The sequence below is a fragment of the Agelaius phoeniceus genome, chromosome 12, assembly GCF_051311805.1.
Source record: "Agelaius phoeniceus isolate bAgePho1 chromosome 12, bAgePho1.hap1, whole genome shotgun sequence".
In the NCBI taxonomy this organism is placed as follows: Eukaryota; Metazoa; Chordata; class Aves; order Passeriformes; family Icteridae; genus Agelaius; species Agelaius phoeniceus.
The window spans coordinates 10,199,159-10,216,359 of record NC_135276.1 but is presented as its reverse complement, the minus strand read 5'-3'; the positions used below and the strand labels follow the sequence as shown (position 1 = coordinate 10,216,359).

The following is a 17,201-nucleotide window of genomic DNA, read 5'->3' as shown; positions in this document are numbered from 1 at the left end:
GATGTTAAGCCTGTATTTTAAAGACATCCCAAGGGGCATTATTTTTCCGCATAAATACATTTTACGTGCTGAGCTCTTTTCCCCCCTAATCTCCCTTTTGCTAAGAGCGGTTTTTCGGCTTCTCTGCCGGCGCAGGGTAGTTTGCAGGGCCTGTGCTGATGGCACGGTTTGCTGTGGGGGCCTCTCCGGCACCGGGGCCGCTGCGCTGCCTCGGAGCGGGGCCGGACGGGCCCGGAGGGTTCATGCGCAATGGGGCCGGTGGCACCGGGGGAAGCGTGATCTAACCGAGCCGTCTTCCTTCCTTTTTGCAACACCCAGAATGTGCCCGCTACAAGGAGGCACAGACATCTTCTTTTCGTGCGCTTTGGAAAGGCCGGGTGGGCTGTGCGGGGCCCCGCTCGCAGCTCAGGTGTGCCGCGAGTGAAAGAACTCCGCGATTCCCAGGTGGGTGCTGCGGGGTTTGTGCTGCTTCAAACCCAGGGCAGGAGCTGGAGCAGCACTCACTCCGACACGGAACAGGATGAGCGTCTGCTCAAGATAACATCGTGTGATTTATTGCAGAAGGGTTGTGCTGGGTTGGATATTTTTTTTTTTTTTTTTTTTTTTTAAATACGGAAAAATAAGTAGTAGCTTAGATAAAAGAGCTTGCCATGAGTTTTAGCTGTGAAAATGAAGCTGTTGGTATGAAGTGCAGGTAGTATTCAAGGTACATATATTCAAGGCAGAAAGCTTGTATGTCATAACACCCACTTCTGCATTCTTCTGTTCACAAGTGTGTTAGGTATCCTGGTAAAAAATGTTTTAAAACAGCACAAATAAATAAATAAATGTGTATGTATGTGTATATGTATATATACACATATATACTCATATATATATTTATAAATATAAAACGATGCACATACAAAGTTTTTTTTTCAGTGTAAACACAATTTTTCTTATAAAGTTATCCCAACTCATATCCAAGAAAAAAGTTGTCATTTAAATCTGTTTGGCCTTTTTCAGATTCCTCATTTAATCTGCTATATATGCTCTTGTGAAATACGCTCTTTTGTGATTTTCAAAAGACTGAGCAGTTAAGCAATAAGTAAGTGTCTATTCTTCACATTCAAAAAGCAGATCATAAGGAGGACTGAAGAACAGTAAGAACTTTTCAAGCTTCCATGATGCTTTCATTAAGGAGGATGACAACATCTGTACACTTACTTGTGCAAGCCAGCCAAAGGATAGGTTTCTGTTAGAGGAACATGGTTTGCACTTCCATTATTTCCAGTGAGGAAAGTAATTTCTTTTCTTTTTATAGCCTTGCAACTTGCCAGAAATCAGTAAGTCTGCTGAAGGAGTTTCCTCACCTCTGTATCCAGCATTGCATAACTGTGTGGTAGATGAGCAGAGGCAAAATGATATGTAGCAACAACCCTCCTAAACCCTCCCATTGCTTAATAACTACTGCTTGGGCATTATATTCTTGTAAAACTCTATTGTTCTGTTATTTGGTTTTCACTTGTTGCCTGAACTGGAAGCGACACTCTACTCATGCTAAGGGAACACAGCACCTTGGCAAAGTTGTTAGGATGTTCTTAGAGCTTTTTCAACTCCTCGTGTAACACAGTGGTGTAACAGGCAGGTTTTGTTTGTTTGTTTAAAAAAACCCCAACAAATCAAAGACTATCATTAAATGTGGAGATATTTAAGCAGCAGAATGGCCAACATGGTCTATAGAGTAGGAGTATATTGTATTAAGCATTTTGTCAGTATATGGTAAAATAGTGGTCCTAGCAGAACAGATCTAAAATAGAACAGTATATCTAGGGTAAAAGAATAAGTAAAAGGAGAATACTTCTGTATAATAATTAGAAAATTCAGATCTCCTTCCACCAAGCCATTGTCAAAGTCAGTTGTTTTGTTTTCACAGTACAGAGACAAGTCTCTGGAGAGAACCTAAAACTGTGAAATATGATAAATACTTTATACTATTTTAGATATCACCCTATTTTTTCCTGCAGGTTGTGATTAAGAACAGACAATAAGTTTTTGAGTCCTGAGAACAGTAAATTTTAGTGGTGTAAGAGAACCAGGCTGCTGGTTATACTAATTATCTCAAAGATTTTTAGTTCATCTGAGCTCATACGTGCAAGCTTGAGGGCAAAATAAAAGGAGGAAGAAATCTGCCCACACTGAAGTTCATGATAAAATTCTCATAGGTAAGAACTGAGTTCCCCATCTAATCTTATTCAACATAACTTCTTACGGTTTTCTTATTTGATTTTAAGCTGAGAGAAAAACATCCACACACTTTCACTGGCAACAGTAATAGGGATGGTTCTATGCTGTGTAGATATTTTTGTTTATTACTTTAGTTTTATAAAGTTGCACTGATACAAGTTCACAGAGAACAAAGAATGAGAAATGAATTAATAGAATGAAAACAACAGAATGAATAATACAAGAAAATTGCCCAAGTGGATCCTCTAAAGGTGTGGTACTAAGAAATCTCATGGGGTTTGTAATCTTTCAGTGCTAGCAAGCAATGGACCAAGATTCACACTGCACAGCAGAAAGGGAACTGTTGGAAGCTGTAAGCAGAATTACTACATCTTCTACCACAAGTCCATCCGATGAGGAAGAAAATGAACCCAAAGCTGAAATTTCATGTCAAGTGAGAAAAGAAAACCCAGAAAAAGATGACACGCAAGGTTGATGCTATCCTTTAATTTCATTTTTCATCGAGCTGTTTATGATGTTAATCTTTTGTATTAAAATTTTGCTTCTTTATTGCAGCGGTGGTTCAAAGCTGTACTGCCATACTCCACTGAAAATAGCCTTGAGTACACTTGTAGTAACGATGGAGCAATAGTAAAGCCAATGCTCATCGTGGTGTGTATATACACACTCAGATGTTTCCTTTGAAATGCCTCCTGCTTAAAATGTATCACAGATTTAATTTATACACCAGGAGTGAAAGCAGTGATCCCCAGATGGCTGGTCTTGGAGTGCCCTTTCTGTGCATCACCAATCTGAGCTCCTTGGCACTTTCAGCAAGGACACCAAACTGCTTGAGGCCAATCTCAAACAGGCAGCTCCCACATGCCTTTAAAGAGGCTGCTCTGGACATTCACCATACCTAAGATTACTCTCATCTGTTATTAAATAAAATGTTATCTATAACCTTAAATATATATAATCTCATCAAGATTTTAAATCTGGAAGGATGTCATAAAAACTACCTCTCCTAGGAAATAGATGCTTTGAGCCAAACCCCCATGGCCTTGATAATTGAAACGGTATGGTCAAATGATTAAGAACATGTAAAAGGGAGGCCACTGAAAGAGTACTGTGGTGCCTCTACAAGTCTATTTCTGCATATTCCATTTCTTTTAACCACATATCTAGCCTATATGGCACCTGATAATATCTATTTTCAGTAGATTTCAAAGACAGAGAAATTGCCTTTTTGAAATTCTACATCAAATTCTCCTGTAAGCAAACTTTCCAGCCAGCTGTCCCATATTTTTTATATGTGCACACACACACACACATATATATATATACATATATATATATATGTGTGTGTGTGTGTGTGTTTATGACTGTGCGAAGAGAGAAAGGGGAAAGGAGGAGGTATATATACACAGATATAGATATATAGATACATAAAAATAAAATTATATATTTTATATATGTGTATATATATATATATAAAACATATATAACTGAACTGTGCCATCAGTTCAGCTACAGGGAAAAAAAAAAAGAGAGAATGTGGGAAATCCTCCTTCAGCTGAGCTGGTTATCCAACTTTGACGTTAGGATATTCATGTTTCCTCAGCTTTCTTCTATTACTGCACAAACTCCATATTTGAGTAGGGTCGGGTTTTGAATATATGTCTGAATTTGCAGCTGCATTGTATTATCTCATCCATTTAGCAACAAAGAAGCCTGGAGAAACATCTGACTCAAAAGACTCAGTCAATGTTTCTTAGGGCTACTTCTGGGATGATGAAGAAAATCTCCTGCTCAGATTGTGCCCTAGGTTACAACCTTGACATACAATATTTCGTGGCAGTATGTTTTGTATTCTGCAGGTGATATCTTTTCTTTCAAAATTTCAGACCCTAATAGCTCTCCTCAAAGCATCTGTTCCTGTCTATTAGCAGTGATATCACTTATTTTATCAGTCTTTAGGTCTTGCTCTACAGCAACAGAAAATCTAGACTGTCCTTTCATAACAAATACATAAGAATTTTCTTTCCAAATGCAAAGAATATAATCCTAAATACTAAATATATTGGTTTTAGATTCCAGTGCAACCCTAAGTCCCAATTCTTCAATGACCACTAAGGAGCTTCAGGAATACTGGAGGAATGAAAAACGCCAGTGCAAACAAATCAAACTCCTTTTTGAAATCCCATCAACCAGAATTGTAGAGCACCACTTATCTAAATACGTGGTAAGCTAAGAAATGAATATGTAAGAAGATCATTAATTTTCATTCACTCTGCAGGGGTCTGCACAGCACACAGCAGGCCTCACTACATGAAAGCCTCAGCAAGGGTCAAGTTTTGCAAGCCAGGATTACACTGAGTAGAACCTGTTCTCACTGATTGTATGGGCCTGCCTGGTGGAATCTGCATCTAAAAAAACCCTCTGACAGTGAGTTCACAAAATCTGCTGCAGTGGAAAAGTGTTATCAAATAAATTAGTATCTTGAGTATCCTTAAAACACAGAATTTTGTCAACATTAAGGAAATTCACACCAATGTAAAAATATCTGCATATTTACACTTCCACTGAGCTACCCAGCTGTAGCATCTGCAGTGCATTTGTATAACTTCCACATCAGAGATTTCTCTTAGCACAAGTGCAGGATTCTTTGATGTTCACAAAGTCTAAGGCATCCTCCAGCTAGATGACTTGGGATTGTTCCCCTTCCCTACTTGGAGCTCCCTTAGGTGGCATATTTCTGTCATATTTTTAAGATGAAACATGAGTATGAGGAGTGGGAACAACCAAGTAGGTTGGATTTTTGTATCTTTTTCCCAGTACTGACACTTAGCTTTTATTCCTGATTCTGCTCCTGGCCTTCAGAAGGAGATCTAGACTGAGTGCCTTTTAGTACTCCTGTGAAATTCAGATAGGGATGATTTCCTTGTTTGCTACAGTCTGTGAGATCTGTATGTGAAAAATGCCAAGAAGCAGCATTGATGATACTGGGTGATCCAGTTTGGTAGAATTTGAAGCAAGTAAATGTTTTGGAGACTGTCCTTACATCTTGTTGCATGCTGGACACACCTACTTAGCTGATGCTTTTCTTGCATACACCCCTGAATATTCAGCTTCTAAATAGCTAGAAATTGATTCTGTGTAACTGCATAGAGCAAGAGTATCATTCAGCATATGTGGAAATAAACTTAGTCATAAGTCACAAGCCTAGGCAAAAAGATTTACATTACAACAAAACTGAGCCAATTTGAATGACAGTCTAATTAAGTGCTACTTCTTACCTTTTTCATGCACACTCCACAAATGAAAAAGCAAGTACTTGTAAATTATTCACTTAGCTGCCCTTGATAAAATGATAGCTTAAAAAAATTGCTCTTATGATTGTTTTAGAATGCATCAGGCATATATACACTTTTCAGCAGGGAGCAGGACAAAGTATAGGAAAATGTCACAGTGCTTACAAATGAAAAGAGATCAGAGAAGTCAGCTCAAATTTAAAAACCTTTCAAGAAGTGCCTGTAAAGATCATTTATGAAGATTAAAAGAGAGAATTTCTCTTTAAGGAAAAACAAGGAAGAGAATCAGACAGGCATAATGCAAGTTCTGGTTTGCAGCCTTCCACAGCAGCAGAGAAAACAACTGGCATGAGCAAAACCCCTCCAGCTCCTGTGTAAATTAATGGGCACAGGGTGAAGTTGGATGTGAACATGGTCATCATCCAAGAGGCCAACAGTCTGTGTCCCTAGCTGGTGTCTGGTGACACAGTTAAACTGGCCCCCGTGGAGCCACCATGGTTTACACACGTTAGGGACTGGCCCTTCCTCAGCATCACTGTGAGAAGAGATTATTTGGACAACACAGCACAGAATTTTGCAGCTATTTGCCCAATACAGCACAGCACAGAATTTTGCAGCTATTTGCCCAATAGCACATTTATTAAGGTCTTTTTGGGGCTAGTGAAGAACTGAGGAAAACATGCTCTCGAGCTGAGGAAGACATGCTCCTGTTAAGTGGGGCAACACACTTGCTAGCTGCTAGTGAAGGGCTTTGGACAGCAGATTGCTGTAGAAATGTTACTTTTTTGGTATTATTTAAATGTGAATTAAGTTTGAATACAGGACAATGATTTAGAGGAGAGAAAAGTATTTGGAGTTGCTCCATCTTATTTTTGCACACACCAGATATATTGCCAAATACTCCCTCTTCTTTCACAGCATTACTAACACCCCAAATCCCTAGGAATGTCTTATACAAAGAGCATTTCTGAATATTATGACCGATGTAAAATAGATTACATTCAATATTAAGTCTGGGAAATCCATTCAGTTCACTGAAGATGATTGATTGCAGCAGCCATGGCTGTTATAAACAAAGCACAGCTACAGAAATGCTTTGTGAGTGTTTTCATGTGCTTCAGCCTGCTGCTAGTTTGCTTCCCAGCACCTTGCAGGATGGGATCTGTTCGTGCTCTCTTTATGTACAACTTACTTACGTGCTAAGCCTAAGCCTGGTGACAGAAGTACAGAACAGCAGGAGGAGGGAATTTTTAGTTTGATGGCTGCAGATCTTTCAGGTCTACACTGAGCATGCACCATAATCCCAGGCAGTAATTGATTTAGCAGCACTGCCATGGGAGTACATGAGATTACACACAGAGAATTGGTGCAGGAGTGTTTCAGCTGGAGGACTGAACAAACACAAAGTCTGCTTTGCTGACAAAATCTGACTGCACTGGGGCTAGAATGGTCCCTTCTCATGCTTATTTTTTCTCTTTGATTGTGTTTAGATGTATAAAATCATCATTTTGCAGACAGGGAGTTTTGACAGCAACAAGTCCATAATTGAACGGCGTTATTCAGATTTTGAGAAACTGCACCGAAATCTGCTGGAAGAATTTAGCGAAGAACTGGAAGATGTAACCTTTCCCAAAAAAACTCTAACAGGAAACTTCACAGAAGAAATAATCAATGAAAGAAAATTAGCCTTCAAGGACTACCTGAGACTCCTATATTCTATGAAATACATCAGAAGATCAAAAAAATTTATTGACTTTTTAACAAGGCCAGAGCTTCAGGAAGCATATGGTTGCCTGCGGGGTGGCCAGTACACCAAAGCTTTGGAAATCCTATTAGAAGTCATTGGGCTGCAGGAAAGGCTGACAAGGGGGAACCCTGTTGCAATTGTCCCTACCCTCTGTGCCATTGTGGTGTGCCACAAGGACCTGGAAAACCCAGCAAGTGCCTTTGAATATGGAGAAAAAGCTCTGTCACGCCTTTGTGTGCACACCAGCCACAGGTACTATATGCCACTGTTAGAAACAATGATCGCTCTGGCATATGAACTTGGCAAGGATTTTCTGTCTTTGCAAGAAAAACTGGAAGAATGGAAGACAAAGAAAGATCCCGTTCGGGTTTTTACCCTGAAAGAACTTGCAGTTCGGGAGTACGTACGGTGAACACAAGAAAAATTTAATGAAGAGCAAACTCTTGAAATAATGAGAACTGGGAATTACCTGATTGGGTTGCATAACATTGTATTCATAGGAAAAAAAAAGTAAATATCCTCTGTGTTCAATGGGACATTAACATCTATGTTGGAATATATTACATCTACTGTACAGATATGAGGAGTTCCCGAGGAGCACTTTAAGGTTTCTTGAAGGAAATGTGCAAGAAAATAATCATTTATGATTTGGTTATTTTGAACATAGCTTATTTTGTGTGAAAAGTCAGAATAAGAAAATACAATTAATAAAGCACTTGAAAATCTACAGAATGAGGCATTACTTGCTCATGTGGAAACTACTTCATTTCAAGAAAGGAAAGTCATCCTGTCATCCTCAGACACTGAATGTAGTTTTTCACTCCTCCAGCTGAGGCCTGGTCAAATGGCACTTTGCCATTTCTGAAGATGATGGGGTTGGTGCTGTTCCCACTGAATTCAGCTGCTGTGGGCAGGAGGAGGGGGAAAGTTTACAATCAGCTTGGGTGGGAGCAAAAAATCCAAGTGATGGTCATTCCATCACAGATGGGGGAATACATGTCCCTTTTGGAACTAACACAATTTTTTTATTTTCTGCATTGAAGGCACATTCTGGTTTGCTTGCCTGTCTTGGTAATTTCCCTCCACTTTAAGGTCTCTCCCATACACTTGCTTTAACAATCTGGTAAATTAATTCTCATAAATATTGTAATTAGCTTGTCATTATCTAGCATGGGTCATTATTCTCTGCTGAACATAGTCCACCAAGTACTTTCAGCCCTGTACTTCTGTTACAGATACTACCTGCACCACAATGACATTGTGTATAAATTAGGAATAACTGTATTAATTTATCTCCCCAAGACATGAAAGATTCAGCTAATTGGAAGTGCACTGAAGCTGAAAAACTTTGTTATGTACGGTTACAAGAAGGATGTCTTGAAAAAAATGCAGAATAATAGGACTGTCTAGGGTGGAAAGTTAATATTTTAAGTAGCTATTAGCAGCTAGGCATTAAACACAAAATACATGGATTATTTGTTATTTGACAATTATTATTTTTTCTAGTTATACAGAAGTAATAGAATTAAGAGTAATTAATTAATAGATTTAAGGGCTAATCTTCTCACAACATAGCATATTGCAGGACAGTTAAAACGGATCAAAGGTAACACCTTCTTAGAGGATGTGTGAATCAGTAACAAAGCAGTGAGGAAAAAAGCATGTCTGGGGTCTGCATCACACCCAGGCAAGAGGAAGCGTGGCCTTCACACTGCTGTAACTCCACAACAGATTGTGATGACAAACCAAAAGAATTGGAAAAAATTATTTCCTCCCTTTTTCCCCCTCCCATCCTTGTGTGCAGCATCCCAGGCACAGTTTTCTTGGATTCTCCTCAGTTTCTATGGGATAGTCCATGAATATCAGCCTCCTTAAAGGCATGTGAGAGCTGCCTGCTTGAGATTGGCCTCAGTTGGGTGTCCTTGCTGATAATTGCCAAGGAGTTCAGATTGGTGATGCACAGAAAGGGCACTCCCAAGTGATCACTACTTTCATTCCTGGTGTATAAATTAAATCTGTGGTATATTTTAGGCACAAGGCATTTGAAAGGAAACATCTGAGTGTGTATATACACACCAGGATGAGCATCAGCGGGTTAGGGTTAGGATTGGGTTGGGGTGAGGGTTGGGGTTAGAGTTTGGACTGGGCTTAGGGTTAGGCCTTTAGGGTTAGGGTTAGGGTGAGACCTTTCAGGTTAGTGTTAGGGTTAGGCCATTAGGGTTAGGGTTAGGGTCAGGGCCATTGGGGTTAAGGTTAGCCTTACAGTTGGTGTCAGGTTTAGGGTTAGGCCATTAGGATTAGGTGGTTAGGGTTAGGATTAGGCAATTAGGACTAGGCTGTTAGGGTTAGAGTTAAGTTGTTATGGTTTCCTGAACCCTAACCCTAAGGATAACCCTAACCCTAGGCAGTAAACACAGCCTTGGGCTAAGGCTGGATCCAAGGAAAAAGCTGTGGAGGCAGCCAGGTTGTGGCAGTTTTGGGTTCCCCTTGGGATACCTTTTGCAGCTGCAGTGTGCCTGGAGCTCTGGGCTTTGTGGTTTTTGGACCCCTAAGCCTAGCTGGAGCCCTAACTCTAGGCAGAGCAGTAAAATCTGTCCTGAGTGCTGTCTGTTTCCAAAAAGAAATCTGTTGAAGTGGCCATGTTTTGGCATTTTGTGTTCCCCTTGGCATGCCTTTTGTAGCTGCACTGTTCCTGGAATTTACCTAGATTTTATCTGCCACAGACTTTGTCTTTAGTCAGAAGAAGGAACTTAATCTCTGTGCCCCTATTTCCTCCCACAGTACTTCCCCATCAAGTTTCCTGATTCAGGTTCCCCGTACTCATGGAGGGTGGCTGGAGTCAGTCTCCAGCTGAAGGTCTTGAGACCCAAGCTCTGCTCTTGGCAGTGTCCCAAGCCCACTGAGTGACTTTGATCAACTAATCAAATCTCAGATTTCTTTTGAATACCAATATTACTTTGTCTTCTTCTATAAAGCTATATTTTGTTGATATTTCAGCAGTACATTGCAACGTATCATTTTCCCCATTTTACAGCTAGGGGAATTGTGGTGAAAGTAAGAGAAGTGATTTTTCCCAAAGTCTAATGCAGTGGTCTGGAGACCACACTAACTGCCTGAAGAAATACTGAAGCACAACTGGCATCCCAGCTTTGCAAAAAGAGATGTGCCACACTTGTGTTTTCTTAAGTACTTCTTGCATGAACAGCCACAACACAGCTTCTTCACCTGTGCCTGCTGTCTTACCCCTGACAAAACTGTCTGAGGTGTCAATGCAAGAGAAAACATTTCTGACTCATTAATATATTTGAAGAACTAATAAGCGGTTGAATAGCAAAAATATTTTAACCACTACTTTATAAAAATAAAAAAAGCAGAAGTTTTGCCTAAGAGATTCTTAGACTATATAAAAAACCTACAGACTTCAGTATCATTTTCCACAAGAAGGAACAGAAAAATATTTTCAAATACATTTTTTTCAGTTTTAAGTATTTCTTAGAACTTTGGAATTTCTTTCCAGTGCTCTTGAAGCCTAAACAAGAAGAATCCCACAACCACTACAGAGTACTGTATACATCAGCAATCTGTTACTATCCACTTTTCTCAACAACAGCACACAGTACATCAGAGCTTTGCAGTATGCTCTTACTTTTCCAATTGCTATTCACATCTCTGAAGTATACCTACAACAGATACCAATCCAAGTATAAATTCACGTTTAACTTTTTCCCAGGAAAAAAGATTAAAAAAAAATGCTGTCCAACCAACATCTGCCTAGCATGTCTAACAAACCACAGGCTGCATATAAGTGAGAAAAAATTTAAATAAAATCTGGGCAGATCATCTCCAAGAGTCCATGGAGAGTTGCATTACGATCTATTGAGCTTTGCCCCATTTCCATATCAATTATTATATCATTTGGGGCATTAAGTAGATAATACTGTTTACACAACTTTCTAAAATAACTAAAGAAGCCCATGAGGATGCCTAGTTACTTATGAAACATATGCAGACAAGATGCTCTCTGTGCAATGCAGCATCTTGTTTACAGGGAATCCTGTGATCTTTATCACATACTTGTTATTAACTCCTGTTATCTGCTGCATCACTGGAGGATAATATTTGCTTTCCTGAATCTTAATAAGGCTAAATACATTTATTGAATTCAACAGATTTGTACAATCAGCATGGGAGTCGAGTTCAGGACACAAGATGAAATCTAGGTTTTGTGGCTGAGACAGCAGCTGAGCAAATCAAATCAAGAATGTTTATTTTTTTTATTAGATCAAAGGCAGGAGCAAGATGTGTTGAAAAACTAAACACAGTTGCAATGGTGTAAAATACTGAATGTCAATTCCCATCTGGATGAGGTGAGAACCCCCAAGAACCAACCTATTTACATTCAGATCCCATTACAACATATGTTCATCACACTTTGTGAATATGTATATGCTCTGTAGATGCACAAGACACAAATTTTCATGTCAGACCAGTAAGAGCTGAGAGTAGCTACACTGAAATAAATTAGGTTATAATGTAGTTGAGGACAGAATAAGTTCTACTGTCTATATAAGCAATCTCTATACTCAGTGGATGTGTGGATGGACAGATGGTTGATGAGGGGAAAGAGCAAGCAAATTTGAATGTCTTGATGCTTAATAAATGCTTTCCAAGTGTTTAGGAAATTCAGGTCAAAGTTACTTTTACAAGAACCTCATGCTTTTATATACATATATATATATATATATATAGAGAGAGAGAGAGAGTGTGTGTGCTAGTTTTAAACATACAACCTTCTTTTATTAGAAATAGGAATACATATGTAACTGTGATTATTCAGAAAAATGCTGCAGAGAAATACACTGGATGATATTCCATATACTAATCTCTCTAAACTAGTGTAATTTAAATATTTTTCATTCCAGACAGTGCGAGATTCTGTGATAACCGATAGGAAACATTAAAGAATTTTACTGAAAATGCAGGACTTAAATCCCCACTGTTTTTCCCGGGTGGCAGTGATTGCTTTATGTGCCCTGGCAGGGCTGCAGTGCCACTAGATGGAGCCGCAGCATTTTCAGGAGCTCGGGACCCTGCAAGCTCAAGGGAATGGAGCAGAGAACTTTTTTTAATGACTTGAATTTTATTTAAAAAAAAATATCTAAAGTCTAACATTTAAATTTTAATATGATTAAACTAAATATATATCTCTCAGCTCCATTGTGGGTTCAGAGTGTAGTGCCTTGCTTTCCAGCTGTCCTTCAGGACAATTTACCACAGCCCTTTATCAGGCAGAGCTCTAGGAGCTGGCTGGAAAGCTGAAAGGGAAAATGTTCTTGCAGGCTTTTAGACCTGGTGAGTTCAAAGCCAGAATCACTGCAGCGTCTCAGTTCCTACAGTACCTTTTCCTTCTGATCAAAAGGAACCAAGTAAAACTCACAACTCTTAAAAGAACTATCAAATAATGGGGGGAGGGAAGTAAAAATAAATGGGCCCATAATGCCTTCTGAATAGTGCTGGGGAAAGTTCAATGACTCCATTTCAAAAAGCTGCACTCCCAAGTATGAAAATGAAATCTGATTCTGTTTTGAGTGCAACTACTATAAAATACATCTGTCAATTTGTATACAGGCAGAAATATACTGCAAACAGTATCCATAGCCATGTTTTGATATTGAGCATTGTCCTCTGGTTGATAACATAGAAGGGGAAGAAATGATGACTAAACCCGGACCATAGTTCCCAGTCATCTCCTTTATCTGTGCTTTAAGCTGCAAAACACCAAATTTGGTTTTGGAAGCAGCCCCTGATCCCCCAACAGCTCCAGCATAGGCCTGCAGTTCCTTGAGTCGTGCTAATGATTTTTATCAAGTTGCTGGGACGGCCTGGATTTGGAGAGTGGCTTCTCCCCCCACTGACTGCCAGCTGCAGACCAGAGTTTGAAAGCAGCCTCCCCCTGCATCAAGATATTTTTTTTCCAAAAGGTTTCTGCAGAATCTGCTAGCTTTTAGAAACAGCATGAGGGAACCGGGCAGTCCAGAGGCAGTAAAAAGCAGGAAGACTTTGCCAAAGTCTTTGAAAGAATAGTCTCAGGAGGTGAAATCTTTGAAGGGGTGTCTGCCTTCTTCCTATTCAGTTTCTTCCAAAAATCATGGAAGGGAAAGAAAAAAAAAAGGAAAAAAGATACAGTGCTTTTATAGTGCTTCATATGTTCAGAACATTTTATAAATACTGGGCAAGATTAATCCAGGCTTTAAATCTGCATAAACCTTGGCAAAGGGCTCTGGTGCCCATGAGATTATAAAGTCTGCCATGAAACTAAATTGTGATCATCAAAAAAGGTGACTCAAAAAGGTGTAGCCAGGAAAAAAAGATTATTTTTGAAACAAGAAGACAGAAAAAAATCTAAGAAGAGAAACCAATGGTTGGTCACTTGCAGTAGGGTGTAAGTTTTCATTCATTTCATCTCCTTTGGAGAGCAAAGAGTCATGCAGGTCTTTATGTGAAAAGCAGTACCCCAGAGAGACTGACGGTGAAAACTGGTTTTGGTTTATGCATTTATACTTTTCTTATCCTAAGAAGATAGCAGTGAGGATACTTGGCTATAAGTAAACATAAACAGCAGTGTTAATTATAGTCTTCACAAGCAGCAGTAAGCCCAACTTATTCCTTGATTATTATGCTCCATGTTCATCTGAGTGGTCCACGTAGCAACTGTAAGAGGCTTGATTTCTACTGCATCAGAATGTATTTTACACATACTTAGATTTGAAATGTATTTAAAATTATGATTTGTCCTGCTGTGCAGCAGCTTAATGATAACTGACCTAATTTGCCATATAAATCTTCTGTATAGGAAAGGAATTCATTTTCCTTTTGGAAGGCAGAGCACTCTGAAACAACCTTTGTTTGCTGCTGCCACCCCAAGCCCCTTCAAAACTAAGGTAAGAGGCAGAGGATGAGGGCAGAAGGATTCTAAGGTAAGAGGCAGAGGATGAGGGCAGAAGGATTCTTTATCTCAGCACGTTTTCCTTGTGCTGGCCACCAATGCTCACAATAGAGAGGATGAGGGAGCAGTAAACACAGCAAAAGCATCGAGTGGAAAGCTGAGACAAAGCACAATTCCACAGCTAGAGGAACCACTGCCAGAGGAACCAAGTGCTAGAGCTGAGCAGACTGTGCCACTGCAGAGGTTCAGTCATTCCCCTGGATGCATTTGTAGCTGCTATTTTGCATTTGTAGCTGCTATTTTGTGTTTGTTTCACAACATCACTGTGTGGCTCTAGAGACCCCTCTGCTCCCTCCTCCATCCCATTCTCTCTGCCTCAGACACTGCAATTATATTTGGAGCAAAATAGATTTACTAGCTATGGGAAGGTCTCTAAATCTAGAACATTGACCATCTCTCCCCCCACCACTGCCTAATTTGACAATTGATTCACTACAGCACACAGACAGGACTGGCTGCAGCAGGACAAGCCCCAGAGGTGCCCTTAGCTTCCCAGCTGACAAGTCCTCAGGCCCAGATGGAATTTATAGTCTGAATGCATTCCCTCTCCACACTTTCTCTTCTTGTTTTGCTAAACTTCTTAATTTCAAAACAGCACACACAGCCTTAGATACCCAAAAAGCTCAGCCTCTGAGCTTTTTTGACACATACAGGCTCCCTGCCCATCGTGCAGTACAGCTCAGCTGCACCCTGCAGTAAGTGTTCAGCCACAGTCTGGGCCATAAAGTATTGAAAGCACATCTCTACAGAAAACTCAGCTTGCTTGATCTATTAGCTATGCTTACAAGGGCTTATGTCTCCTTGTGCTGATGCATTTAAAAATCTGACTTTACATATTTTAACATTCTTCTTGTAACAAATGCCAGACTTCAAATACTGTCTTTCCTAACAGTGCAGCTGTAAAATGTCTCTTCTTCACTGCCTTTAAAGGTTTTCCTGCCTGTTGAAGATGACCCTGAAGCATCTGCACTGTTCATGCAGTGGCCATGATTTGAGGTTGCCACTGATGGCCTTTGTCTCACTGCTCAGAAAGCAGCAGGGACAAGCCATGGAGGTGGAATTCCACCAGTCTGACCTCCAGGACAGGCAGAGCTGTTACCAAACATTCAGGACCACTATGAGTAAGAGCTGGGACTCTGATTCATTTCCCTTCATGTTAGTCTAGATCACCAGCACCTATTTCAGGCACCATCTCTCTTCTATTTTGATGTATCTTCACAACCTACAGTTCTCTTCCATGTAGACACATAGTGATGATCAAATTACTGCCTTAAAGAGACATTCTACTTATTGAAAAGGATCAAAGGAATTCTTGGAACAATAAAAGAGGTCAGATGCTAGTCTGATTTTCATTAGGACCTCCAGGTCTAGCAAGGAAAAAAAAAAAAAAAGTAACTCTTTTCCTTCTTCCTCAGCGTGTCACCCTGTCCCTCCTGACAGCTTCTGGCAACAATCTTCTTTTTTCAATCCTGAGAAACCAATTGAAGGTTCCTTTATCTCCAAACCCCTTGCTCTGCAAAAACATTTGTATCATTTTGGATCCATGAGTCATGTCCCTCAAAGCTATTTGTTTATTTCTCCCCCTGTCTTCCTTAGGAACGACTGAGGCCATGTATCACCAAGAGTTGTGTGGCTTTCCTTCTCCTTATCAGAGGCAGCAAAGGTTAGAACAATGTGTACATAAAGGGAGCTCTGATAACCCACACATGTATTGCTCCACCTGCCACCTCCAGGTCATTCCCAGCACTCGAGCAATTCATTCAGGCCAGCAGAGTCAGTGCAGGGCATTGCTCTGCTTCGAGAATCACACCCCAGGCTTGCTAGAAAGCAAAACCTTGAGTTACTTCATCCTTACTTCATCTCTGGACTAAGAGAGAATTTGCCCCTCTGCCTGTCTTATCTTCGAACTTCATAAACTTCTGCATTCTCTTTACCAGTTGGTGGGGTTTTTTAGTTGTTGTTTTGGCTTTTTGTTTAAGGAATCTTTCTGGAATTTGTATGGAGTTCAGAGCTAATTTTAGCTTGATCAGAAAGTGTTCTGGGATGCTTGCACAAAAGGTGCTGAAAAATGCATTGAATTACACTGCATCCAAATCAAAATCAACACAGTTAAAAATTAGCTCTGGTAGTAAAAAATGCTGCAGGGACAAGGCTGGAACAGAGTTCATGCTGAAAAAAATGCCTAAAGAGTTGTGATCTCTGCATTTTCACAGGTTGAGAAATCGACTTTCAAGGGCAATTTGAATCTGATGCTTTGAGATATGAGCTGACCACCCTATAGAAATTCAGAAGGGATTTTTAATCAGTGGAAAACTGAGCTGCAGCCACACAGAAACACACCAGTGGATCTGGAGTACATAATGCTCATTAGCTCTGGGTAGGAAGGTAGAGTCACTTGTCTTTGTTGTCAATGCCCTGTTGGTAATGATGCAAGGCACAAGACAAGGACATCGTGGTAGGTGAATCAATACTCAGAACCACTGAAAAAGTCCTATTTTCTCCATAGAATGAAGAAGCAGCAGCACTGAGGTCAGAGCTAGGCAGTCAGGTATACACAGATAATTGCAAGCATTGCAGTTCCTACATGCAGTCTTCACAAACATGCATTGATTCACCACAGAATGCCTCCTAAAGAAAAGGAATTCTTAAGATTTCTTAACATTCTCCCATGAGAGCGAGTTTCTTTTCCAATCCATTGTGCTACCGTTACAACCTTATTTTTATTTTCAAGAATTTTCATTGAATCACAGAACTCCTCTCTGACACAGCTCACCTTTTAGAGGTATTTTTCAATTGATCTAATCCATCTATTCTACCTAAGAACTCCTTTGCCTGTTTAAAAAAACAACAAATGAAAACAAAAAAACAAAGACCTAAGGATGCATGTAAAATGTAGCATCATTAACAATTCTTTAATATATACAAGCAA

At 39.9% G+C, this 17,201-nt stretch overlaps 1 protein-coding gene across 1 annotated transcript; it reads left to right on the top strand.

Annotated features, from left to right (window-relative positions):
• The first annotated feature begins 312 nt into the window (after positions 1–312).
• On the top strand, positions 313–8,080 carry SNX20 (sorting nexin 20). The gene is made up of 4 exons (XM_054640937.2): positions 313–444; positions 2,519–2,696; positions 4,299–4,450; positions 7,010–8,080. The coding sequence occupies exons 2-4, from the start codon at positions 2,531–2,533 to the stop codon at positions 7,676–7,678; spliced, it is 987 nt and encodes a 328-aa protein (XP_054496912.1). The 5' UTR covers positions 313–444; positions 2,519–2,530; the 3' UTR covers positions 7,679–8,080.
• The last annotated feature ends 9,121 nt before the right edge of the window (positions 8,081–17,201 follow it).